Below are 25,386 nucleotides of genomic sequence, written 5' to 3'. Positions count from 1 at the left end.
TTATAAATCCCCTCTCAGCAATTCCCAGTCTGGTAAAACTATTAACTTCCATTTTCCATTTCTTAATCCAAATTCTACTGTAAGGCCTAGTTGTCCTTGGATAATAATAACACTATCTCAATGCTATCATGGGTCTGGGTCATTGCAGAGCCTCTGGCAATTGTGAAACTTGTCATTTATGTCTTACAAGCAAATGGCATATGCCATGCACACATTGCATATTATATATATATATATATATATATATATATATATATATATATATATATATATATATATGCACATTCAAATTATCCACATTTTGATATATATATATATATATATATATATATATATATAATATGCATCTATACATATTGCATGGATATCACAATTTGTAAGCAGTTTTATTGTCTCCTCTATGGTCATCAAAACATGAAGTGTTGTTCTTCCCCAGTCAATCAGATGTCATTCATCTTGCTAGCATTGTTCCCTTTTCCAGACTATGGCTGGTGCATCCATGGCCTGGCCAGCTTGACGCAGCAGCCATCGATCAGCCAAGCAAACAACTGCCTCTGAGCTGTCTGTAGCCAGTCTATGACAGTTGTGCCCTGTGTCTGGCTGACCATGGTGCTGCTCTTCTGGCTGGTGCTGGCGCTGGTGCTGACGCTGGCCATGCTGCTGGCCATCCGCTGGGAAGACGTGCGCCGGTGGCTGCGCGCCCAGCCGGCGCTCGCCGATCTGGCCGCGGCGCTGGCCGCCGGGCCTAGCGGCCAGCGTGGGTGGTCCGCCCGAGGTGACAGTGTTGGCGACGCGCCGCTGGTCGGGAGGGCGGCTCTGGCCGGTCATAGCAGCCTGACAGGTCAGAGCGGCCGGACAGGTCAGAGCGGCCTGACCGGCACACGCGGCCTGGTCCGCCGGCCGGCAGAACGGCCAGCAGTCGGCTCGCCTCGCGGGCCCAAAGCGGGGTTCGGGGAGCCGCTGCAGACATGGGGAACGGCAGGGAACTCGGGCAAAGAGGACGCACTGGAGGCGGGCTCTAAGGTGTCGGGATTTGCCGGACCGACGGCGAGAAAGCCAATCTACCGTCTGGGAAGAATGACCAACATGCCGGTGCTGGAACGTTACGTGAATTCGCCATCGAAAAAGGACTTGACAGCTAGGTGAGCCTTGGAGGCGTATGCCTTGTGTGGTTGAGGCGCACGTGCTCAGATTTTGAACTCGTGCTTCTACGATAGCAGAGGCAAAGTTATCAATTTCACAGTGCTATGCGTTTTCGTCGACGAACGTTTCAGCTGCGACGTCAGCATTGACATTTCCGTATAACAACACGACCTTTGCCGAACCCTGGCAACTAAAACGGTCGCCATCGCAACCGGACTTCTGACATTTATGATTTTGTCCACTGCAACGCGTCGGATGAGTCTGACACGCTCGTGTTCAGCGACGTCGCCGTTGAACTGTATCTTACACGGAGCCTAGCGGGCAGCTGCGCGCGCCTGTCGTGAGGCCGGCGTCTACCCTGACTTCGCCCGTCTCCGGCAGCAGTGAGGTGGCCATGCGGAGTGCGCCGGCGTCGCCAGGCCTGCGCCTGCGGCCGCGCGCGCCGACCGACGCCTCCTGGCAGCCGGCCGGCCGGCTGCCGCTGGTCAGCCTGCCGGGAGCGCCGCTGCCCCGGCTGCGCGCCGCCGCCGCCGCCGCCCGCCGGCCGGCCCAGGTCACTGTGCGCGTGGCGCCGCCCCGGCCCCGCACGCCCGACAGGTGCGGCACGGTCGCCGCGCGGCTGGAACGCGGCGGGAGGGGAGCAGTCGTGGGATGGTGTGCGCTTTGTCGTGTGTTGCGTTGATCTCGCTCCATGCCTGCTGAGTCGAATGTGCTGGCCATGTGGCCTGGTGTGAAGCGACGGCAGCCCGTGCGTGCTGCCTCTGTTTGCTCGCCCCCCCCCCCCCGCCGCGAGTGAGCACTGGCCGCGGCGCCGGGCACGTCCCACGCATGAACGCACGAGCACTCCGCTGCGGCCTCGCCTGACCTGCCTGTGCCGCCGACAGCCGGCCGGGCCGCGGCGCCGGCCGCTCCCCGGCGGCGGCGGCGGCGGCGGCGCCGCCGCCGCCGCCGCCGCCGGCCAGCCTGGCCTCGCCGGTCAGCTCGCACCTGACGGCCGCGCAGGCGGTGGTGGCCGCGCTCCGCGAGGCGCCCGGGCACCGTAAGCGAGCCCGCGCGGAGCAGGACGCCGCGTCGGGAGCGCACGTGAGTGATCGGCGCCCGGGCCGCCGCCGCGCTGCTGGCGCGGGCTGTCACCGGTGTGCCGCCGAGCCGGACGCAGTGGCAAACTTGTCTGAGGCGCGTATCTTGTGCGGAGACGCTCGGAGGGAAATAGAGAGGGAGAGTGACGCTTAATTTACCTGCCGTAAGTTGCGAGTGCGTACACAGTTTGGAAAATGGTGAAGAGCATGATTGATGCGTGTGAGCGCGTGAAGCGGTGGCGCGCCTCGTCAGCGTGCGAATTGATGCGGTAGGGTCTGTAGACACCTCTGAATAACGTCTTCCTTGATCTCGTCGCCGCTTCGTTGGCAGGCGGAGGACAAGGACGAATCCAAGCGACTGTGCCGGATCTCTGACGAGCTGGGTGTGACGGTCGGCGCTATCCCGCTCGACGACGACGCCGAGACAAGCGAGTGAGTGTGCCTCGGTTGGCTTGCAGTGGCTGCTTTTGTATAGATGGAACTACAAAACACAAGTTTCGAAACATCCGTCTCGCGCGTGCTATTCTGGCCACCCTTACAGATGTATTGATCAGATTCGGGACGTTGTGTTTACAGTTTGCCACAGTGCATACGACGTTGTCAGATTTTTTCCTGTGATGCTTGTGTGGTACTAAGGTACTGAATGTTATCACGTACGTGGCACTTACGTCCTGTACCGCGTTTGTTTCAGGCTGGAATTTCCGGGCGACGCGCCCGTGCCATGCGGAAAGCGCAGCTTCGCGCACCTGTCGGCAGATGGCTCTGACATGGGCGCCACTCCGTCGGACGTGACCGGCAAGCGGCAGCGCCTGTCCGTGATGAGCGGCGAGGACATCCTCTCGTCGCTGAGCTCGTCGGCGCCGCGGCCGCCCAGGAGGAAGCGGCGCGGTGAGCAGACTGCGCCTCAGACTGTGTCTCAGACTGTAACTCAGACTGGAACTCAGAAGCGTGGCCGCGCTTGAGGCGCCCCGCGGGTGGGAAGATGGGCCGCTTCGCTCTCGCGCAGCTTCGCTGTCGTGTCTTAAGAGCCCGTGGCGCCAGCGTTTGGTGCTCTCTCGCGAATACTGGGGTGATTGTCATCGTGGGAGATTACTATGTATCCCGCTGCGAAGCGCTGCTGTTGGGGCGACTGACGTGATCTGTGCTGCCAGCGGAGGTGCAGACGCCGCCGACGCCGGCCGTTCCCAAGCGCCGCCCGCAGCCGGAGCCAGAGCCGCAGCCGGAGCCAGGCTCGGAGCCAGAGTCGCAGCCGCAGCCGCCGGCCGAGGATGAGGACGGCGACCAACTGATGACACCGGGTTCGCCGGTGAGAGCGTGGCGGCCGGCGACCGGCGACGCATGCCTTCCTCCCCATGGCCGCAGGTGGCAGCTGCCTGTGTGTTCGCCTTCCCAGCTCAGTCAGTGCAGGCAGAGTTTGTGAAAATGATTAATGCTGCATTCTGCAGTGCCGAATGTTGCAGTATGTGCCTGGCCATGTTTCTATTAGGCTAGTTTACGTTGTCAACGTTGCTTAGCCATAATACTTTAATGTATATGTTGGTACACATAGAAGGCAATACGACGACTTAAGCTGAACGAAAAAAGGCAATGACACGACTAAATATAAACAGAAGCAAGGTTTGAAATATATCTCCCCTATGAGCACTTGAGCAGACAACAAACTAACAGCAGAGCTGTCTCGTCTGGAACCTGATTGGCCGCGGCGTTCCCCGGCGCTCCCGACGCTGGGGTAGTGACGGTGTAGGGTGGGACTCACCTGTCGGTCGCACTCTGAAGCTGACGTGCGTGTGGCGGCCGACAGGTGCCGGATGCGTCGCCGCCGCCCGTTCGTCCCACGCGCATGCTCAGCTCGCCAGCTGAGCCGCCAGCCGAGCCGGTGTACCGGACCAACGAGGTCACCGTGGAGGGGTACGAGCGTGACCGGCAGCGGCGGCTCGCCCGCCTGCTGCGCGCCTTCGACACGCCAGGTCAGTGACAGCGGCAGCGGCACCAGCTGTGGGACGGAGGAGCGAGCGAGGAAAGCCCGTTTAGTGGCACACCTCGGTGCGGTCGTGGTCGACCTGATGTGGCGTGTGGCGAGGTGCTGCGAGCGCGACGGCAGGCAGCGTCACAGCCTGACCGCTGTCGCGGAGTCCGCCCTGACACCTGACACCTGACACCTGACGCCTGACACCTGACACAAGACACCTAACTCCTGACACAAGACACCGGACTCCTGACACAAGACACCTGACTCCTGGCACATGACACCTGACTCCTGATGCCTGACTCCTGACACCTAACTCCCGACGCCTGACACCTGACGCCTGACCCCTGACACCTAACTCCTGACACAAGACACCTGACTCCTGGCACATGACACCTGAATTCTGATGCCTGACTCCTGATACCTGACTCCTGACACCTGACACCTAACTCCCCACGCCTGACACCTGACGCCTGACACCGGACTCATGACACCTGACACCCGACATCTGACAGTGCTGTGCCGTCACTCATCGAGCGCCGCTGGTTGCAGGGTCGAGCGCGGCAGAGCGGTCGGCTGGCGATCCGCCGGCCGACACGGCCCCAGTCGCCGCTGCCCCGGCGCCGGCCGCGGCCGCGAGCGGCGCCAGCCCGGCCGTCGGCCTCACCACCGCCACCACGTCGGTGGCGTCACCGGCGGCCGCCGGCGGCATCGCGTCGTCAGCGGCCGCCACCGCCGACCCGGCGTTTGGCAGCGCGGCGGGCGCGGCGCCGGCGTTCGGCACCGCCGTCAGCACGACCGCCAGCCCAGCGGACGGCACTGCCGCCAGCTCGACCGCCGCTCAAGCTGTCGGCGTCTCCGATAGCTTGACGTTCAAGACAGACACCGGCGCCTCCGCGAGCGCAACGGCCACCCCGTCATTCGGCGCTTCCATGACTGCGACTTCCACGCCAGCAGCTGGTGCCGCTAACGGCTTGCCGGCTATCTCATCGGCAGGTGCTGCTATCAGTTCCTCACCCGCTCTGAAGTTCGGCGCTGCTACAAGCTCGGTGTCTACGCCAGCATTTGGTGCCGATTCCACTTCAGCACCCAATGACGCATTCGGAGCTGCCGCCAGTTCAGCGCCTACCCCAGCCTTCGGTACCGCCATCAGTTCAGTACCGACTTCGGCATTCGGTACTGCTACGAGCTCAGCACCCACCCCGGCATTCCAGTTCGGTGGTGCTTCCAGTTCGGCACCTACGCCAGCAGTAGGTGCCGCTGCCAGTTCAACATCTATTCCGGCGTTCGGTGCTGCTGGTGGGTCAACGTCCACTATAGCTTTCGGTACGGCTACCAGTTCCGCACCAACCCCAGCATTCGGTACCGCTGTCAGTTCAACTTCCACTCCGGCTTTTGGTACTCCTAATAGTTCAACACCCGCTGTGGCATTTGGTGCAGCTACCAGTTCAACATTCACCCCAGCATTCGGCGCTGCAACCAGTTCAACGACCACTTCAGCATTTGGTGCTGCTACAAGTTCAGCATCAGCCCCGGCATTCGGTACTACAAACCACTCAGCGCCCGCTGCGGCATTCGGCGCTGCCACCAGCTCAGCACCCGCTGCAGCATTCGGCGCTGCCACCAGCTCAGCACCCGCTGCAGCATTCGGCGCTGCCACCAGCTCAGCACCACCTCCAGCATACGGCGCTGTCGCCAGCCCGGCCACCGTCAAAGCATTCGGCTCGCCGTTTGGCGGCGTGGGCTCCACGCCGGCCGCAGGCTTCGGCACCGCCAGTGCCCCGTCCCCGGCGTTTGGGGCTGCGACCGCGGCGACGCCCGCCTTCGGCTCGCTCGCTCATGCCTCGTCGACCGCTGCGCCCTCCTGGCCCGCGGGCACCACCGCCGCCGCCGCCGCCGCTCCCGCCAACGGCGACGTTAGCGCCAGCTTCACCTTCCGCGCTGCGCCCGCGCAGCAGGCGTCCACCGCCGCCTCCGCCATCAACCCAGCCGTCGCGCCGGCCGCCTCCGGGGCGTTTGTTTTCGGCTCCAAGGCTCCGGCTGATCCGAAGCCCTCGTCTGGCTTCGCCTTCGGTGCCCCCGCGGTCAGCAGTGGCGCGACGTTCTCGTTCGGGTCGGGCTCCAAGACGGCTCCCCAGCCGGCGGCGGGCAGCGGTGGTGCCGCGTTCTCGTTCGGGTCGGGCGCTACGGCGACCCCTCAGCCGGCAGCGGGCAGCAGTGGTGCTACGTTCTCGTTCGGGTCGGGTGCTACGGCGGCCCCTCAGCCGGCAGTGGGCAGCGGCGGTGCTACGTTCTCGTTCGGGTCGGGCGCTACGGCGGCCCCCCAGCCGGCGGCGGGTAGCGGCGGTGCCACGTTCTCGTTCGGGTCGGGTGCTACGGCGGCCCCCCAACCGGCGGCGGGCAGCGCCGGTGCAACGTTCTCGTTCGGGTCGGGAGCCGCGGCGGCCCCCCAACCGGCGGCGGGCAGCGGCGGTGCTACGTTCTCGTTCGGGTCGGGTGCTACGGCGACCCCCCAGCCGGCAGCGGGCAGCGGCGGTGCTACGTTCTCGTTCGGGTCGGGTGCTACGGCGACCCCCCAGCCGGCGGCGGGCAGCGGCGGTGCCACGTTCCCGTTCGGGTCGGGCGCCGCGGCGTCCCCCCAGTTGGCGTCGTCACCGGCCACCTTCAGCTTCGGCGCCCCTGCGGCCAAACCGGTGGGCGTGGCGGGACCACTGGCCGGCGACCAGACGGCGGGAGCTCCCGTCATTTTCGGCGCGGCGCCCAGCCCCAGCCCATTCGGCGCTCCGGCGCCGGCGCCGATGGCCGCCAGCCCGTTCTCTGCGACACCCTCTCGTGAGTACTGCCTTGGCGTGCCATAGCGGGGCTCTACTGTGCGATGCCTGGTCAACTAGCTCATCTCCAGCTCGTGTATTCTCCCGCTACGCCGCTAAACGTTCCTCTTCTAATTGTTTTGGTGTACTTTGGTTATACCTCACAGCAGTATTCCTCCCGCGGTGTCATTCAACGCTCCGAATGTACCAATGTACCCCACGCCCAGCCGCGTACCGGCATTCAGCCTAATGCGCTCTTGTATTGGTTTCCCCCGTTCTCAGCCTTATCCGCTGTCCAGCGTTCCTCCTTTTTCATGTTAACCACGCTCAACTTCGTCTCGATGTTGGAACCGAAACCCGCAGCGGGTAGCTCGCGTCCCAGATATCTGACAAGCGTAAACGCTTATTTTTGTAGAGCTTTCGTGTGTCTCGATCCGACCGTCAGTAACGTTATCTGTAGGACCTGCCAGTGACGTTGACTGTAGGACCTGTCACTGACGTTAACTGTAGGACCTGCCAGTGACGTTAACTGCAGGACCTGTCATTGACGTTATCTGTAGGACCTGCCATTGACGTTAACTGTAGGACCTTCCAGTGACGTTATCTGTAGGACCTGCCAGTGATGTTAACTGTAGGACCTGCGAGCAACGTTGATCGTAGGACCTGCGAGCAACGTTAATTGTAGGACCTTTGAGCAACGTTAACTGTAGGACCTGTGAGCAACGTTAACTGTAGGACCTGTGAGCAACGTTAACTGTAAGGCGAGCAGCACTACGGACTGTTGAGCGCTGCTCCGCCGGCTGAAGACATTATGGTCGCGTCAGCCCTCGGGATCTTGAGCGTGTCTCTCTCCCGCAGCGTTCGGTACGCCGGCGGCCGCTCCATCGCCGGCGTTTGGCTCCACACCCGGCTTCAGTATGGGTACGGACGACACAGCGGCTGTTTATGCCCTCGCTTTAGCAATATTGTGTTTATGAGTGTCGCCGTCATCATCACAAGGACGGTAAAGCGGTTAAACACGGCACGGGTAGGTGGCGGTGACTCCAGGCGTGACGTCGGTGTGCGAGTCTCTCGCTTTAGAGCAGTTAGGCGTGTGTTTGTTGCTGTCGGTTTCAGACGCGCCTGGCCCGTACGAGTCGTGCGGTTGAAGTCAGGACGTGCCGCCATGCTGTCGTGCGGAGTCGGCGGGGCTTCGGACTGACTGTACCTCGTGCCGGCAGGTGGCGCTGCCGTCTCGCCGCCTGCCGGAGGTGGCATGTTCAGCATCGGCTCGGCCGGCGCCTCGGACGCCCGGCAGCGCCAGTTCGCGCGCGGCCGCCGACGCCGACAATGAGGCAACAGTGAGGCGGCTGCCCGGCCGGGGACGGTCTGACCCCTGCCCGGCCGGAGCGGGACCGGCCGGCGGCCTGCGGTCGGCCCAAAAGGCTTACGGTCGGCCTGCTCCCGGTCTGGAGCCGGAGCTCTGACGTCTGATCGACGTGGCGGCGCAGGACGCCCGGGCGTCTATCGGGTGCGCTGCTGTCGGCTCCGCAACCGCTGACCGGCGGCGCGCGGTGGGAGGCCGGCAGGCGGCGCCACGTGCGCCGACCGGCCCGCCGTGGCCGGCCACGCCGGGCTCTGTTATCCCCTGCACGTGCTGTTAGTTAGCGTGTTGTATACGTAGTGCCGCGACTGCGCTGCTGCGACTGTGCGGCCGTCGAAACCGAAGCCCTGTGTCCGGAACACTACAAAGAGCGCTTTGAGGATTTGCCCCCTTTAGAGCCGTGATGGTACAATCGCCGATCCATTTTCGTATAGCCGCGCCAGCGCAGTCGTATTCGTGTAGAGCAACCATGCGCCCGTACCGGCCGTGCTCTGTTTGTAAACATTTGGGAGGCGGTGTCGCCGGCGTCGCTGCATATCGATGATGGACGGTGTTCTGTGCACGCCGGACATCGTTCGCAGACGGTGCTCTGTGCACGCCGGACATCGTTCGCGGACGGTGTCCTGAGGACGCCGCACAGTGTCCGCGGATTGCTCTATGCACGCCACACATCGGCCGCGGACGGCGTCCTGAGAGCGCTGCCCGTCGGTCGTCGTGCACGTGTCGTGGTCGCGGGCGATGAAGGCGGTACGGACCGCTTTAGATGGTCCGGGTTGTTCAGTACTGAGTGATGTAACCCCCTGCCGTCGGCCTGTGCGGAACAGCCCGGCGATGGCTGTCCTGTGTCCGTCTCTGTTCTGCCGTCGCGCTGGAATCTGGTTTGATGTGGCCCTGAACGAACGGGACTGAAAAGTTTTGGCGAGGCTCGGAGAAATACATATTTTAACAGCGTTTTTGAGTTTTCAGCTCCGTCCCGGAGCACGTGACAGGCAAAATTGGCGTGGCTTTTCCGATGGAAACTGTTGAGAACCCTCCCCACCCAAGCAAAAATGACTGTATAGGCACTTGGTCATTTGTAAAAGGCCCTATCAATTTTTTTAGATGCTTTAGCTACTTGAGAGGCTGTCGGCACTCCGTTGAGGATGCTAAGAAGTATGTTTAGGATTGGGGTAACGTACTAGCGTTTTTCAAAGGCGCTGACTGAATAGGTTGATAAGGCTGGAAATAGAATACGGGGCTGAAAGGGACCGGCGGACGTTTTGACTCACCCACCGACCGCATGATGGGGCAAATCATGTTTGTCAATGGCGTTGCAAGTAGGGGGCTTAAGTTAGTGCCCCACAGAAGTAGCGGGGATGTCCCGACGCAGACCCCAGTATTTCCGTGGCAGTTTAACGTCTGTAGACCCTCTAAACCATCAAAGACGCGCCCTGCGGATTTAAATGAGATCTTGACCCTAAGAAGACCCGAAGTAAAGGGCAGGGCCTCTAGTAGCGACGAAGTGGGTGCCCCTGGCTGGGAGTGCCCCCAGCGCCTCGGTTTGCTCCCTATCTCTCCCTGAGCGAATTCCTGGCTACACTGTTCAGCACTACCCTCAGAGTATTTTCCAAGAGTTTTCGCGCTTCTGCATTGCCAGTAGTGGCGGGGTCGTCTCGCCCTACATTCCAAAAAATAACTGCGTGCGGCCAAGGACCAGGAGATGGACGTCACGTGTAAAAACCACGGCCGAAAAACAAGCCGCCAATGGAAGCCTCTACCCAAGCTGTCGCTGCTCGACAATAGTCAGCTGGGTATTGAGCCGAAGCCCGGGTAGAGGCTTTCGGGCGCCGCCGGCATTTGGCGCGGCAGTCTGCAAAGTGGAGCGTCGGGTGGTGTGTGGTGTGCCGGTGGCTGGGCGGAAATGTGATACGCGTTAGGGCATCGCTACCAGGAATGATTTGAACTAGTGGCTGATGTGTGGATCCCAGCAAGCTACCTGTGCCACCGGAAGTAAAAGCAACCCTTGGCGGCTGGTGGCTAGAGAGCGTCCTAGTTTTCGCCTTGTGCCCGTGCTGGTGAGTTACCCGGTGTGCGGCTCTTTACGGTCGATGCTGCCGTGCCGTGGCTCGGAAATATGAGCCTTACGGGGAGCAGCTTACTCTTTGTGTGGTGACAAGTCCTTCCGCTGCCGGGTAGGCGTGATTTTCAACATCTTGGACGTCTCATTGCAATTAAGCAGTGCTACTGGTTGGGATTAAAAAGTATTGCTCAATTTCACGTCACCTTTGATATGAATAAATGGTCAAGGAACAAATCAAGTTGGTAGGCATTTCTCAGCCCACCATTTTTTCTCACCCAGCAGAAAGTGTGGGCTGGGCAGGGGGGTAGTGTAATACCCAGTCACAAGATAATGCAAACTTACTGATATGAGGTTAGCATAGAGAATGAAGGCAGACAAACCCAACCCCATACTATTGTGGGATTGTAAATGATCAATGCTTACAATTATCATGAAATTGCATGGATATTTTCTACACAATACATTGTAGTCATTATGCACTTTTTGCAGGGCACCATTTAGGTGATAAACAAGAGAGAATATGTGTAAAGATGTGCTAGACTGTGACCATAGGCTTGATGCTGTCAACCCAGGTCATCTCACCACAAGAAATAACACATGACAAATGGCATGCAAAGCCTCAAACATCACTATTGCTTCCCAAGAGGAGAATATTCTTCCTCAGCATTATCAATGGATAAGCAGACTTCCTATCAGGGTTAAATAGCAAGAAGCTTTAGCTTTTAAGATCCAGAGAAAATGTGACAAATCAACAGAATGCCATGGCATCTGCATAAACTGACAGGATGTGGGATGTTTGTGACCATTTTTGAATCTTTGTGTATCCAATTTATGTATTGTCCATTTTTTTCTGTCCATATAGGATAGTAAGGAGAGCATGAAACATGTAAGCATACTGCTTGGCATGAACATGGGTTTGTGCCCCTGCAACCAAGGTTATAAAATATCACTGATAATAGCAACTGATATAAGGGGTCTTGCTGGCATGCGATTATCATTATATAGCAATAAAGGGGGCACCAAAACCTTGTTTAACAAAATATTGTCCATTGACAACTTGCAGTTCTCGGGAAGAGTGGTCAGGGCCATGACAACAACACATTCATCCCATGACCAGCCTGCAAGACACGTGATTAAAATGTCTAGGAAAATGGTCCTGGGGATAAAGTAGTCCTTCTGTCCCTGCTCAGTTGAAATTAATGCCTGGGGAAGGATTTGACATAAACCCAAATGATGGTGGGTTTTAAGACAAACCAAAAGTGATTCGGCATTGTTTTTGACTGGCACAAAATAATTGATCCAGTTGTGATAGATGATGATAAATGCACTAAAAAAGTAAAAGTCCATGGCATTCACCAGCCACAACAAAAGCACCAACCTGACTGATGTATTTTTCATGTTTTACAGTCACCTTAAGCTGTCAGGCTGTTCCTAAAACATTGGTAAAACCTCAGATACCTTTCTAGGTTTTCTTGCGCTGAAGTGCATGTTATCACTTGAAGATGCTTTTTGAAACATCTCTACAGACAGTTTTTAAAGCTTTCAAGACATTAGTCAGAAATGTATCTTTGCTGTTATAAGGATTACAAATTTAAAAAATTTAAGATACCACTGCCATTATCTCACCAAACAGTGTTAATTGTCTCAGATTTAAACACAGTACTGCTGAGTTAATATCCCAGCATGTATTCCCCAGGCTATAGGAGGGATTGGTAAGTTGGGAAGATTCTTGCAGCCTGTTGGACCAATGTGAATGGACAAAATGTTTTCCTCCCTATGCTTTCCTTCCTGGATAGGACCAGCAGCCATCTTGTTCATGCCCCCAGTCCTATCTTTTTGCTGCTTGGCCTCTTGCAGTTGATGTGCCTGAGACCCCCTCCCCATCATTGGCTGTCTCCTCATTCCTGTCTACATATCTATGCTGGTCCTTATCCCCATCCCCATCCCCACCCCCACCCTGTTCACGTTCGTGTCCCCTCCTCTGCCTCCATCTTGATCTCCGTCTCCGTCTCCCTCTCCCTCTCCGTCTCCGTCTCCGTCTCCGTCTCCGTCTCCGTCTCCGTCTCCGTCTCCGTCTCCGTCTCCGTCTCCGTCTCCGTCTCCGTCTCCGTCCCCGTCCCCGTCCCCGTCCCCGTCCCCGTCCCCGTCCCCGTCCCCGTACCCGTACCCGTACCCGTACCCGTACCCGTACCCGTACCCGTTCCGTATCCATATCCATATCCGTATCATTATCCGTACCCGTACCCGTACCCGTACCCGTACCCGTACCCGTACCCGTTCTGTATCCGTATCCGTATCCGTATCCGTATCTGTATCCGTATTCGTCCCCGTCCCCGTCCCTGTTATGATCCCGGGCGCTCTCTGTCTTTTCTGCTGATGGGGCAGTTAGGTTGTCTTTTAGCGTTCGGTGGCTCTGACCACGGTCAGTCGCCTACATTCGATAACTCACGGAAAGGCGATATGTGGGAGTAGGGACCCGTGTTCGGCCAGCGAGTCTGTCGGCCACAGGTAGCAGCTCTGTCGGCCTCTGGTGACACGCTCTTCTTGTCGGCCTTGCATCTGCAAGCTTTTTTGCTGGCAGCTGCACTAACCGAGCAAAAGTGGCGATAATGACTTCGGCTAAGTGGGAGACTGGATGCCGCCGCTTTGCACGATCCGTTGCGGGTATGATCGCTTGGAGTATGTCACTCACGGACACGTGCGCCGGTTACGAGTTTGATCCTTCGGTTTAAAGCAGCAGCTAAAAAGCAACTCCAGGCCTTTTTTTCGGTAACCTTGCTTTGAACTCGGAAGCTGATAGCCATCTGCGCAACACCCATTCATTGCACTTCGTGCCGCGGTGTGCTCGTGCCGCACGTGTGTGCTTTCTGTTTCCCATTTTTTGACCAGCCCGTCTGCAGGGCCTGCATAGGATTGACAAATGGCCATGGGTGAAAACAAATCTGCTGGGATATGGGTAGTGACGTGAGTGGGCGGACATGTGCTGTCACGGCCGAACAAATGGATCTGCTGGAACGCTAGGCTATATACTTGAACACGGCAGCTCAACGGGCCGCGTCGTTTAGGTTGAGTTTCTCGCTTCAGGTTTCGATAAGAGGCTGTACCGAAATAATCGCGGACTAATCCATCCGCCCTGAACTCTAAATCGTTCTCTGTGTACTCGCCTCTAGACGGGCCTCTCGGTTTCATTCGAAAGTTTGTTGGCAACTATCTCGATTCCATGTAATTTGAATAAACGCCATCGCATTGTTAATGTAAGAGCCGATCTGGACCTTGTGTTCTGTGCCCTAATTACCTCCGTGATACAGCGTCCGTGTCATAACAGAAAGCCGGCGGCTGTCAGGCGGACTATAGCATATGTTTGGGTGTCCGGCGAGAGGTCCTAAGCCGTCCCGCTGTGAGAGATAACGGCGTTATCTGCCAAAGCTGTTGCGTGTGCTGTGAAATACCCAGAAGGTATGACGCACCATAAAACTGGTCAGCTCGCAGCAGTGGTGGGCGTGCGCGCCCGAGTGTGTCCTGCGTCAAATGGGGGTAAAATGATCCCAGCAGGCGGCGTGACCACGAACGCCAACAACTAACTAAACAACTAACCTTTCGTCGAGAGCTCTAAGGCTTCAGTGTGTCGATGTGAGACCGTGAACTGCTGGTTGTGGGTGCATCTGTGGCGTACTTACGGGTCTCTGTCTGACCCTTTTGCTCACGTTGGTGAGTTAACCCCACAGATCTGATTTTGTGTATTGCCGCAGATTTGGGGATTGCCCCTCACTTTCATTACGTCCCTATATTAAGCCTGTATTGGTACGGTGAATGTGCCATGGAGCGTGATTGTGCCAGTGCCCTGCTCCGACGCACGCTCCGTCGTTGCAGCGATGGTGTAGCCGCCCGTCGCCGCCATGGACCACAGTGTGAAGGCGATGAGCTCGCACCGCAAGGCGGCGTTCGCGCGGCTCCTCAACCGGCACCGCTTCGAGAACGACGAGCTGGAGACGCTCTACCAGCGTTACATCGTCAAGCTGCAGCGCTCCAGCATCGGCGGCGCGCTGCTGCTGTACGTGCTGCTGTGCACCAGTCTGGGCGCGCTGGCGCTGGGCCACGGCGCGCCGGCCTCGGCGCCGCTCGTCTACTACCTGCTGATGGCCGCGCTGCTGGTCGGCCTGCTGGTCTACAGCGGCACGCGCTGGATGCGCGACCAGCACCTGCTGGGCCTCTGCTACCTGCTGCTGGCCTGCAGCGTGCTGTTCTGCGTGGTGTCGCTGCCGGTGGGCTTCGGCGCGCCGCAGGGGCGCTGGACACACGCCGACGGCGTCTGGCACATCGCCTTCACGCTGTTCCTGCTGTACGCCATGCTGCCTATCCGCGTGTGGGTGACGTGCTGCGTGGGCGTGCTGCTGCCGGCCGCGCACGTCGCCGTCAGCCTGCTCTGCGTCACCGAGCTGCCGGCACTGCGCTGGCAGCAGGTGAGTGGACCACGGCCGGCCGGCCGGCGCCGCGGCCGCCGGTCGAACGCTGACTTGATGAGCTGTCCGTTTTTCAGGACGGCGTGCTGTGGCGGCCGGGTTTTTGTTCGCGGCTGTTTCGTTATTTTGTTGCAGATGCGGTTAGCGGCTTGCACGCGTAGTTTAAGACCAGGAGTACACGTGAAACGGAACCGTGTGTATTGCAGGTACCCGATCCATGAACAAAGGGGGCTCTCGGTCGAACGGGAGATGTGTTTCGTGTCACTTTAGACGGGCAGTACTGTGGACATATGTTTGATGCCGTGTAGTGCTATGGCACACCCACGGCGTACCAAGTCGTTCCTTTGCTCAGATACCAGCGGATAGGATTTTGCACGATTTACAACCGACAGTGCACGCAGCTGGGATTCGACCTTAGTGTCGCCGGTCTGCAAGCCCAGCTTCTTTCCTTGGATTACGATGACTTCACGAGCGGTCGTAACTGGCTGATGGCCAAGGTCGGCGAGCTCGGTTCGGTACTATGACTGGATGCCTGGCTGGATGTCTATGTGGATGTGTGGGATGTGCTATGTTGTTTTGCGGAACTATTTGACATATCATTAAGTGGCAAGACCTGTCGATATTACCGCTGATTCGAGAAGCAAAATGTTCTCTAGCACCATTGGGGGCTGCGCCTTCCTCCTAACGCCAACAACAAGAATTGGTTTACCTTTCGTTTTTTCCTTTTGGTGGATTTGAGATTAGTGGTTGGCCTGTCGATGACTTGAAATATAGTCGTCACTGCTGATGCTAATGAGACGCCTGTCCTACAGGTAAATGGAGCTAACTGCGTGGACGTAACTCTTTCACGTTTAGTTTAAGGAAGCAGCAGGAATAGAAGTAGCGCATATTTGACCACTAGATGTATTCTACCCATCTCTCGCGCATGCCACGTTGTCACGACGAAGATTTTCCATGAATAATGGCTTCATTTTACTCACGTGACACATAACCACGGGCCATCAGCACGCCCCCAATAAAGCGGCGGCATGCGGGGGTCGAGCTACGCTGGCGGGCGTGCTGCATCGTCCTAAGCACACGCTTCTCGGAGCCGCCAAGTATGATGAATTTTCCTTTGGCTCTGCAGGCTTACAAGCTTGGCGACCGCAGCACCAATTGGTGGCGCCCTGTGGCAGGTGATAGTTGTCACGCAATCGGTCCCGTAACCAGCAGGGACAAACCTGCAGAGACACGGATGCGGACACCGGCCCCGCCAGGATGGGACGCGCGGAATGAAACGGGCGACCGACGGGACGTGACTCCGGTGGGCGCGGGTTACAATGGGCACGGGGCAAATCTCTTAAGCTTCCTGGCTCCGTGTTTGGGCTGTGTCCGGCTTATCGGCGGCTCATCGAGGCTGGGGTCGATGCGTCTGACGACACCCACCGTGGGATTAGGCCTGCACATGGCGACCGGCGTCGCTCCGAGGCAAATTAATTTTAGGCTCTTTGAAGTGAAGGGCCTCGGCAACGTCCAAATTAGGTAGGCTTGTTGCGGTCCGGTCCCGTCAACCAAGTGTTCTGCGGGCACGGGCCAAGGTTGCGGCAGTTGCGCGGCGGTGTGTGAATGCGCGACGATGGTATGGTTGTAGCGCGGGCAGGTCGTGAGCAGCACACTCTGTCCGCCGTCAGCTGGATTCGGCCCAGTGCCGGGCGGCGCCCGAGGCCTCCGACAGCCCAAACAGCTCCGATTCCGCTGAGCTCGCAGCCGACGGCGGAGCGACCGCCCGCGAGGCTGCGCCGCATCTGGGGCGAGCCCTGGGCGACGCGGCGCGCGGCCCGCCAACCGACGGCGGGGCGGCCGCCCAGGACGCGGCGTCACTTCTCGGGCGCTCTCTGGGCGACGCGGCGCACGGCCGCACGCGGCTCCGCCAGCCGACGGCGGAGCGGCCGCCCGCGAGGATGCGCCGCATCTGGGCGAGCCCTGGGCGACGCGGCGCGCAGCCCGTCAGCCGACGGCGGAGCGGCCGCCCAGGACGCGGCGTCACTTCTCGGGCGCTCTCTGGGCGACGCGGCGCACGGCCGCACGCGGCTCCGCCAGCCGACAGCGGAGCGGCCGCCCAGGACGCGGCGTCACATCTCGGGCGAGCTCTAAGCGACGCGGTGCACGACCGCACGCGGCTCCATCGCCCGTCGCGGGACGGGACAGCGGCGGCGGCGGCGGCGGCGTCCGTGTTCGTGCGCCGGCTCGCCAGCCTGGTGCGCGCATCTGGGCCCGGCGCGGGCGATGCGGGTGACGAGCGGTGCCGGACCGACGCCGCCGGCGCGCTGCTGCCCTCCGCCACAGCCGGGCCCGCGGACTCCGCTCGATACTCGCCCGCCTCCCGCTGCCATAGTTTTATTTCTTCTGTGTTCCCGGCTGGATAGGGTCCAGCTGCATTTGAGTGATAATTTCGGTTGAGTGCTTTGTGCTGTTGTCAGTTTTCGTTTATTTCACGCTAGTGATGACCTCGTTAGCAAGACTGTCGGGAATTTTACCGCGGAATTGGGCGAGAGAAACGCTTGGCGACGACGAAACTTTCGTTCGTCTTGTTGAGCATTGTGTGATAGAACGTCTGTGACGCTTTGAACTGGGCACGAAGTTTAAGGCAGCAACCAGTTCTGGGAAGTGAAATCCAGGAAATGGGTGTGGGTCCCGTGATTCTTTCTACCAGGCTCGTTCTTGGTGGAAAATGTTTACGGGCTGCCGATTCCTGCCACAAATGCTACTGTAAGCCTTAGAGCCTCAAATCGGCTTTACGGCGTCATGTGTTTTCTGATGTGGGTAGACCTGTAATGTCTTCGCTTTACCTCGCCTCTACACAATACACTTTACCTCGCCTCTGCACACACACGCTCCCGTTTCCGCCCCCACGCTGCCTGCTAAACCGGCGCCTACAAGGATATTTCTCGCTGCTACTGCTGGGGGAAAAGTGCCCTCGATTTATCAGGACGTAATCCCTGCATCTGAAAAATTCAATCGTTGATCGCTACCTCTGCTCACATGCACCCAGAATTTGTTGCGTTCACATCTGTCACGTGATTGATGGTATCAGGTTTTTGTACTGGAATTTTTGAGCGGTCTCAGGGCCCCAACATCCGTAATAAAGGATCTGCATCTTTGCAACTGTCAGCTAACAAAAGAGCGTATGCGTCCGTTGCAGAATCTCATGACCACGCTAGCAAGGGTCAAGGTCAGGTCAGAACCAGGTCGCCTCGTTGGATATCGTCATGTAGACTTTGTGTGCTTCTTCCTCGCACAGGCCGTCACTTCCGCCGTGTTATTCATCATATCGGAACGTACTGTATCTGCATTACAAGGCAAAACTGCTCTGCCTTGACCTGCCAGGTAATGGGGTGGCTGGCTGACTAACGAAACATAAAAGGAGGTAAACGGATTACGACATTATCTACGCCAATCAATCACCATGCGTGTCTATCAAGGGCCATCTTTGGTGTGATGCCGTTACGCCTGTGTCAATCTGTCACAGATCGCTTGTGTCTTATCTGCCACAGGGTGTCCAAACTAAATGACAGCATATAACTCGCGACTCGTGACTCGCAAAGCAACGGCACGGACACGGTCCGTCCTGACTCCGACACGATCCGTCCTGACGACTCCGACACTGTCCGTCCTGACTCCAACACGGTCCGTCTTGACTCCGACACGGTCCGTCCTGACTCCGACACGGTCCGTCCTGACTCCGACACGGTCCGTCCTGACTCCGACACGGTCCGTCGTGACTCCGACACGGTCCGTCCTGCCGACTCCGACACTGTCCGTCCTGACTCCAACACGGTCCGTCTTGACTCCAACACGGTCCGTCCTGATTCCGACACGGTCCGTCCTGACTCCGACACGGTCCGTCCTGACTCCGACACGGTCTGTCCTGATTCCGACACGGTCCGTCCTGACTCCGACACGGTCCGTTCTGACGACTCCGACACGGTCCGTGCTGACTCCGGCACGGCCCGTCCTTACCTTGACACGGCCCATCCTGACCCCGATACGGTCCGTGCCGACCCCGACACGGTCCGTCCTGACCTGGGCACGGTCCGTCCTGACCCCGACACGGTCCGTCCTGATCCCGACACGGTAAGTCTTGATCCCGACACGGTTGTTCCTGATCCAGACACGGCCCGTCCTGATCCCGACACGGTCCGTGCTGACCCCGATATGGTCCGTCCTGATCCCGATACGGTGTGTGCTGACCCTGACACGGTCCGTCCTGAGCTGTTGGTCGCCGTCCGCAGGTCACGGCCAACATCCTGGTGTTCAGCTGCGTCAACTTGATGGGCCTGTTCATGCACAACCTGATGGAGCAGGCGCAGCGACGAGTGTTCCTGGACACGCGCAACTGCATCGCGGCGCGACTCGAGATGGAGGACGAGAACGAGAAGCTGGTGAGTGGAGCGCCGACGGGTCCGCCCGCCGTCCTGTGGCGGGGCGCGGCGGCGCCGCCGGGGCCCAGGCGCCGGAGCGCTGCCGGTCCGCCCGCCGTCCGATGGCGGGGCGCGGCGGCGCCGCCGGGGCCCAGGCGCGGGAGCACCGACGGGTCCGCCCGCCGTCCGGGGGCGGGGCGCGGCGGCGCCGCTGGGGCCCAGGCGCCGGAGCGTCGGCGGGTCCGCCCGCCGTCCGGTGGCGGGGCGCGGCGGCGCCGCTGGGGCCCAGGCGCCGGAGCACCGACGGGTCCGCCCGCCGTCCGGTGGCGGGGCGCGACGGCGCCGGTGGGGCCGGGCGCCCGACTGTTCTGGGGCAGGTGCGTGGGAAGTTCCGGTAGATTTCCGTGATTGCTTTTGTGTTGTATCGCACTCGCCAGGTGTGTGCCGTTTACTTTGTAAAGATTGGCTTCTGGTCAGATGTGGAAGTTTGCGTTAAATTGTCCTGATTCGTGAGACATTTTCAGTTGTCAGATGTTGTAAGTGTGAACTGTAAAGATGATGCATAGTTTTTACCTTAGCCTGGGCCTCATTGACAACGGTGCGTGGTTATGTTACTCTAATTGCAACATGTATTAGTTCATGGCGTCACGTTTAAGGACAAATAGAAAGTGCCCAATGGTACAGTTGTGGGGCATTTGCTTGATTTGAATACTTCTTGTAGGAATGCAAATTGCCTGCCCGTTTGAAAAAAAATGAATGTGATTTAATTGACATGCGCAATCCCTAAGCAGCTGTTAAGCTCTATGCTCTCTAAGCAGCCATTGATCATACTTAAGTCAACAGCAAAGCGCCGTCACAAAACCCACGTCATCGGAACAGTGAAGGAATCCGAATATCCGCCTCATGTTGGCCTTCTTTGAAGCTCTCTGAATCCACGCTTCCTGTCGAACTTTGTATGCAGTGCATGCCAGACCGCTGAATGTCGAATGAATCGACGTCCCGTTGGCATCTTTGAAATAACTGTTTGCAGCTGCCAAGCGCACCACCATTCAGCACTTAAATTCGTCGATGTTAGTTTATTCTCCTAGCCGCATTCGCATTCTGGATACGCCTAGGAGCATGGTTCGGCTTTTGACAGTGCATAGCGATCTCCGTTTATCCGCTTTTAGGTGTCATGTGAATCCGCTGAGTTCACAGCGAGCATTGTGCGGTGCCGGCCTCAGTACCGTCGCGGACCGGGACTTAACGTCCACTGCGGCGTGAACAGGGAGGTGCCGCCGTGCGAGAATATGCTGTCTTTGAACCCAGTGTGGTGGGATCGGCCTCCCCCGCCTGGCACCCGGCTCGCTTCCCAGTGAAGTGACACCTCCTCTCCCCGCTCCGTCACGTTCTGGGGTATTTTTACTCACCGGGGCCCCCGGCTAGACGGCCCGTGCCGCCGGGTTATGGACGGCTAGTGGAAGTCAGCAGTCCGCGGCGGGCGCGCAGTGGGACCACGGTGGGTATATATGTATGCATGCCTGTGTATGCACTCCCCGCCCGTCTTGGCCACCGCCGTCTGGGTGCGCGGCCGGCTCAGCCGTCCCGCGGCGTGTGGGCGGGGTGTGACCGCGGCCTGCGTGGGACGGCTGAGCAGTCAGCGCCTGCGCTCTGACGATTGTGCCCTGCTCTCCCTCTGAGAGCGCCTGGCCGCGCCTGCCAGCACTCGGAGGTCAGAGGCCCGCCCGCTGCTCTCGCAGGGCAGCTCGTGCGACCGCTTTCAAGGCGTTGTCGTGACTGCTGTTTTCCGGGCTATCTGCGTCGGAAATGAACACGAAAAGAGATGCGTTACAAGGTTCAATGACGTTGCATTTGTACCTCGTAGAAATTCGAACCGAGCTCGAAAAGAGTGCAAAGTTTTTCGGAGATCGTATTACCGTTAAAGCCGCCACAGAGCAGGTAGTGTTCGTGCTCATTAGGTCCTCCGGGATGGTGATGCTGTTCTGGGAAATAATTGGGCGAGTTCGAGCTAAAAACAGCTGGCTCTGTCAAATGACCGGGACCAGCCGGAGGATGGCTCGACAGCTAGGGGGGGGGGGGGAGGGGGTCAGCGCCAACGGCGTGGACGGCAGACGGTATTTTGAGAGGGTGGGGGCTACTGTGTCGGTTGCTTCCTGGAAGGCACCATGCGGGTCGGAAAACGACAGCGACCGCCCGCGCCCCCCCCCCCCCCCCCCTCCCAGAGCCGTGCCGGGGCGGGGAAACTCTGCTCCCAAGACCTGGCTCTCCCGTCCGACTGGGGCTGTTTCCTGCTGGCCGGCCGTTTCCCGGAGCCAGCTCGGGTGCCGGTGCCGCGCTGAGTCGGTAACTGTCGGCGGCGGTGGCCGGGTGTTGACGGCAGGAGACCGATCACGCAGCGCCGCGCCCCATCCCGACCCCGCGCTGGGCAGGCAGACGCCGGTACCCCAGGTCCGCGCACGTGAGCGCGCCTCTCCAGCGTTCGAGCGCGGCGGGCACGCGGTGCTGCCTCGGACGCCTGGTTTGTTTGCTCGGCGCACCGGCGCGGCCACCGAGTGTGGCCGATTAGGTGCTGACGTGCGGCCGCCGCGCCGCTTCTGTCCCGGAGCTCGCCCTCGGCTCGCGTCCAGCGGACTCTTCCCCGCCGTTTCCTGTGTTGATATAGGCGACCGCCGCCCATCCGGCGGAACGCTTGGCGGCTCCCAAAGGGTGGTGTGGCGGCGCTGGCAGCCAGCCCCGCGCGCCGGACACGGATGTTCCAGATCTTGCAAATTAACATATTTTAACTATTCAGCCGCGGCCGTCGCTTGCCCTCGCATTTGCGGATACAAGTTAGTAAGAGGGGCAGAGACGCTCTGCCATTCGTATTCCGTGATGTCGGAAAGTATTTGTGGATGCCATATTTTCCGGGAAATGGCGCGAGATGATTGGTTAATCTGCGCGAAGCACTGATGGAAGGTTTGCAATGGTCAAAAGTTCGGCGTCTGTCATTGTGTCGTGAAAATAATTGAAATGCTTATGGACATCGAAATTTGCCACCGCTTCGGTTTTCTTGCCGCTGTGGGATCTTATAACCATGTCCTGCAATTGCAGTCTCACATATATATATATATATATATATATATATATATATATATATATAGGTATGTATGTATATATATACATATATATGCGCGTATGAGACAATTAGTAACAAAATGAAATTAATTTCGCTTTCACCCGCGTAGTAAACACGAGCGCGGAAGGTTCATTCATAAGACAGCGATCCGTGGCAACTTCAACCGGACGGTGGTGCTGACGTTTACAAACGGCCAGCCACGACGCGTCCAACCCAGCTGGCACCATCAGCGCGCTCACCCAGACGGCGAGTCAGCCAGCTAAAACTGGCTGCGGCTCTGTGCTCGATGTGAGTGAGTTATCGTGATTTGCACGTCGAACGTCAGTACAAAGTGAGGGGTGCTAGTAGTCTAGTGGTGAAGCTGAGTTGCGTATCTGAGAAGCCAGAGATACGGGGTTCGATCCCCCACGTTGCCGGCCTCTCCTGCCAGGATGGGAGGCAGGGGACACCGTATAGCTTCATCAGCTGAGTGTGCTGTGATGCCCCAATGACAGTGATCGCACAGAGCAAAAGGCCGTGTAATGGCAATTCGAATTATGTGCTTATGCACCAATACAGACTGAGACGATGACGTACTTCTCTGTATCGACGAGACCTTTGTAGCACGTTCAAACAGCGCTTGTTTCACTGGTAAGCGTTAAAGTTACGGGTGAAAAGTTTACATTTAAGAATGTTCAAGGTGCTTAAGTTAAACATGAACAAAAGGTTAAATATCGTCGTTTGGCGATGCTGCGAGGATAAAGAAATTGACGGTGAAAATAGAAAATAGGAATATGTATATTTTTAGCCGCTTTGCACATGAGTTTGACACTGCCAAACGTGATGGGCCCCTTTGTCATCCAACGAACCCTTTATATTGTCATCCTTTGTTATTTATCATCCAAAGACTCAGTACCTCGATGACTGTTGCACTTGACAACAACCCTTTTTAATACATTGCTATGTAATTACATTCGGTGTTCAGAACAGCCGCCGTACTTAAAGCCACTGTTCAAGTCTTTCTTTAATGGAACGCGAGGTTACGGCAGTAGTTCGTGACTGATGTAAGACAAATAACCAAAAGCCTGGTGGTGTATTATGAATCGTGACCAAATATCAAACAAACGTTGCACCTTAAGATTTTATAGGTGTTTTAATGGCCGTCATATAGCCAGGGCAGCTGGTGCGCCCTGAAGCCCAAATCATCATCGTCATGGTGTTTTAGATGCTGGCGCAGTCTGCGCACTTGAAATCTAGCACACAAACAAATCTAGGTGGGTGTTCCGTGGGTGTGCCCAGGGCGGCAGGTACGTGTAACAGCGCTCGTGATTTAAATTCACGTCTCGCGGCGTAGTAAATCCTTTCACACATTGACCGGCTCATGTCGGCGGACTTCCTAATGTGATTGGCCGTCTCTCAGCTTGTGTAATTAAATGCAGCCTCACTGGGTCTCTCGTGTAAACACGGCAGGCAAGCCATCGGCCTGCAAGGCGCGCTGCACGCGGGCGTGTTGCAGAGCACTTTCTTCCCGCCGAGCCCGCCCTGCGCTCGCCGCGCGACGGGACCGGCCGCCCTGCTCTCGCCGCCGCTCGAGAGTCGCGGCGGCAGTGGAGGCGCGCGGTCGGAAGTGCTCCGCACGCGTCAAGCACCCACTTGACGGGTGTGGAGGATGCTCGGTGCGGGCGCGCTGTGGCCCGGCTCTGTGGCCGGCCGGGCACCCCGCCGCCGCCGAACGCTGGCCACTTCCGCCGTGTCGCCGGTGTCCGGCCGGGCGCCGGTGACCCCGTGACCCGGCGGCGGAGGAGCCGCGGCGCCCGGGCGGTGCCGGAGCGGTCGGGCCGGCGTCGCAGAGTCGCGGCGGCAGCTGTATCGACCGCCGCCGCCACCGCCGCCACTGGCCCGCCCACCCCCGCCGCCGCCGCCGCCGCCGCCGCCGCCGCCGGCGGTCTAGCCCGGTTCGAGCGCGCCCGAACCCAAGTCGAGCGACCGCAACCCCTGGGGCATCAGATGTGGTGCCGGTGTGTGAGGGGCCACCTGGGATGCTGCTGTCAGGGTGGGTTGTTATGGTGGTGGTCGCCGGAGGACCAAGGCTCATCGTTAGGGTTCGGTTATTTTGCCGATCTCGTAACTACTGTTATCGCACCATTACCCGAGGGGCAAGTTATGGATCTAAACTGCATGCTGCCATTTTTAAAAGGCCAGTTGTTATGACGCTTTTCTCTGTAGAACCAAATATAGTTTCAAATAGAGGAGAAAAGCCGGACGCTTGAGCAACTGGTATGTGAACTGAGTCGTTACGATCGAAGATCGAATAAAAAAAGTTGGCTTAGGAACCCAGTTCGATTCTTCGGTTAGCCCAATTCGATTCTTCCGCCATTTGTTGGGATTTCTAGCCCCAGCGCTCTAGGACCGGGCCGATCGCCACGGCATCAACACATTATCGACTGGCGCCCGGGGCGACGGCGGTCCGGCCGGAGGGAGAGCCCGCCTGACCCGCCGCTTCCGTCGCCGCAGGAGCGGCTTCTGCTGTCCGTGCTCCCCGAGCACGTGGCGATGGAGATGAAGGAGGACATCGTGTCGCCGGTGGAGCGGCAGTTCCACAAGATCTACATCCAGCGGCACGAGAACGTCAGGTGAGCGGCGGCGCGACTGACGCGCGGACGGCCGGCGTCCCCCGCGGCCGGCGAGGGGAGTACTGGGGCGGGGCTGCACAGCCAGTGGAGCGCGCGTCAGGTGGCAGGCCGGCGTGTCGGCATCAGAGCTCATCTGCCCAGCGGCACCGGCCGACCGGGCCAGCCAGCCGGCCAACTTTTGTCGGACCGAGTCCTGGCCGACTCCGTCCGGGCAGCCCTAGCTTGAGCCGGCCGAAAGTTATTGGAAACCCCGGCTTGTTATGCGGCCGGGACAGCGCTGAAAGCGGCCTTCGGGGGCTTTCGGTGCTCGGTTATGACCGCGCTCGGTCTGTGGTGATATTGCTGTGCTTGTGCGGGTGTCTGCCTGTGTCGGGTGACG

General features: G+C 58.7%; 2 protein-coding genes across 2 annotated transcripts in view; both read left to right on the top strand.

Annotated features, from left to right (window-relative positions):
• Positions 1-606: 606 nt before the first annotated feature.
• On the top strand, positions 607-14,301 carry LOC119109967 (ice-structuring glycoprotein). The gene is made up of 11 exons (XM_037233713.1): positions 607-681; positions 2,131-2,226; positions 2,554-2,654; positions 2,914-3,110; positions 3,374-3,528; positions 4,024-4,189; positions 4,741-4,863; positions 4,960-7,020; positions 7,857-7,919; positions 8,219-8,275; positions 14,291-14,301. Exons 1-11 carry the CDS (start codon positions 607-609, stop codon positions 14,299-14,301), a joined length of 3,105 nt encoding a protein of 1,034 aa, XP_037089608.1.
• The window catches only part of LOC119109966 (Ca(2+)/calmodulin-responsive adenylate cyclase), a 44,419-nt gene continuing 29,251 nt past the window's right edge, over positions 10,219-25,386 (top strand). Inside the window, exons 1-4 of the mRNA XM_037233712.1 lie at positions 10,219-10,415; positions 14,291-14,880; positions 19,152-19,301; positions 24,889-25,007. Coding sequence (XP_037089607.1) covers positions 14,317-14,880; positions 19,152-19,301; positions 24,889-25,007 — 833 coding nt within the window. The 5' untranslated portion in view covers positions 10,219-10,415; positions 14,291-14,316. The remainder of the gene's footprint in view (positions 10,416-14,290; positions 14,881-19,151; positions 19,302-24,888; positions 25,008-25,386) is intronic.

The sequence above is a fragment of the Pollicipes pollicipes genome, unplaced genomic scaffold, assembly GCF_011947565.3.
Source record: "Pollicipes pollicipes isolate AB1234 unplaced genomic scaffold, Ppol_2.1 Scaffold_7231;HRSCAF=8579_pilon_pilon_pilon, whole genome shotgun sequence".
Taxonomy (NCBI): Eukaryota; Metazoa; Arthropoda; class Thecostraca; order Pollicipedomorpha; family Pollicipedidae; genus Pollicipes; species Pollicipes pollicipes.
The sequence above is the reverse complement of the archived record's forward strand: the minus strand, read 5'-3'. Positions and strand labels throughout refer to the sequence as shown.

Coding starts and splice junctions, on each gene's coding strand:
- LOC119109967 (XM_037233713.1), top strand. CDS start 607: ATGGTGCTGCTCTTCTGGCTGGTGCTGGCGCTGGTGCTGACGCTGGCC. Junction 2,227..2,553: donor ACGCCGCGTCGGGAGCGCAC/GTGAGTGATCGG, acceptor CTTCGTTGGCAG/GCGGAGGACAAGGACGAATC. Junction 4,190..4,740: donor GCGCGCCTTCGACACGCCAG/GTCAGTGACAGC, acceptor CGCTGGTTGCAG/GGTCGAGCGCGGCAGAGCGG.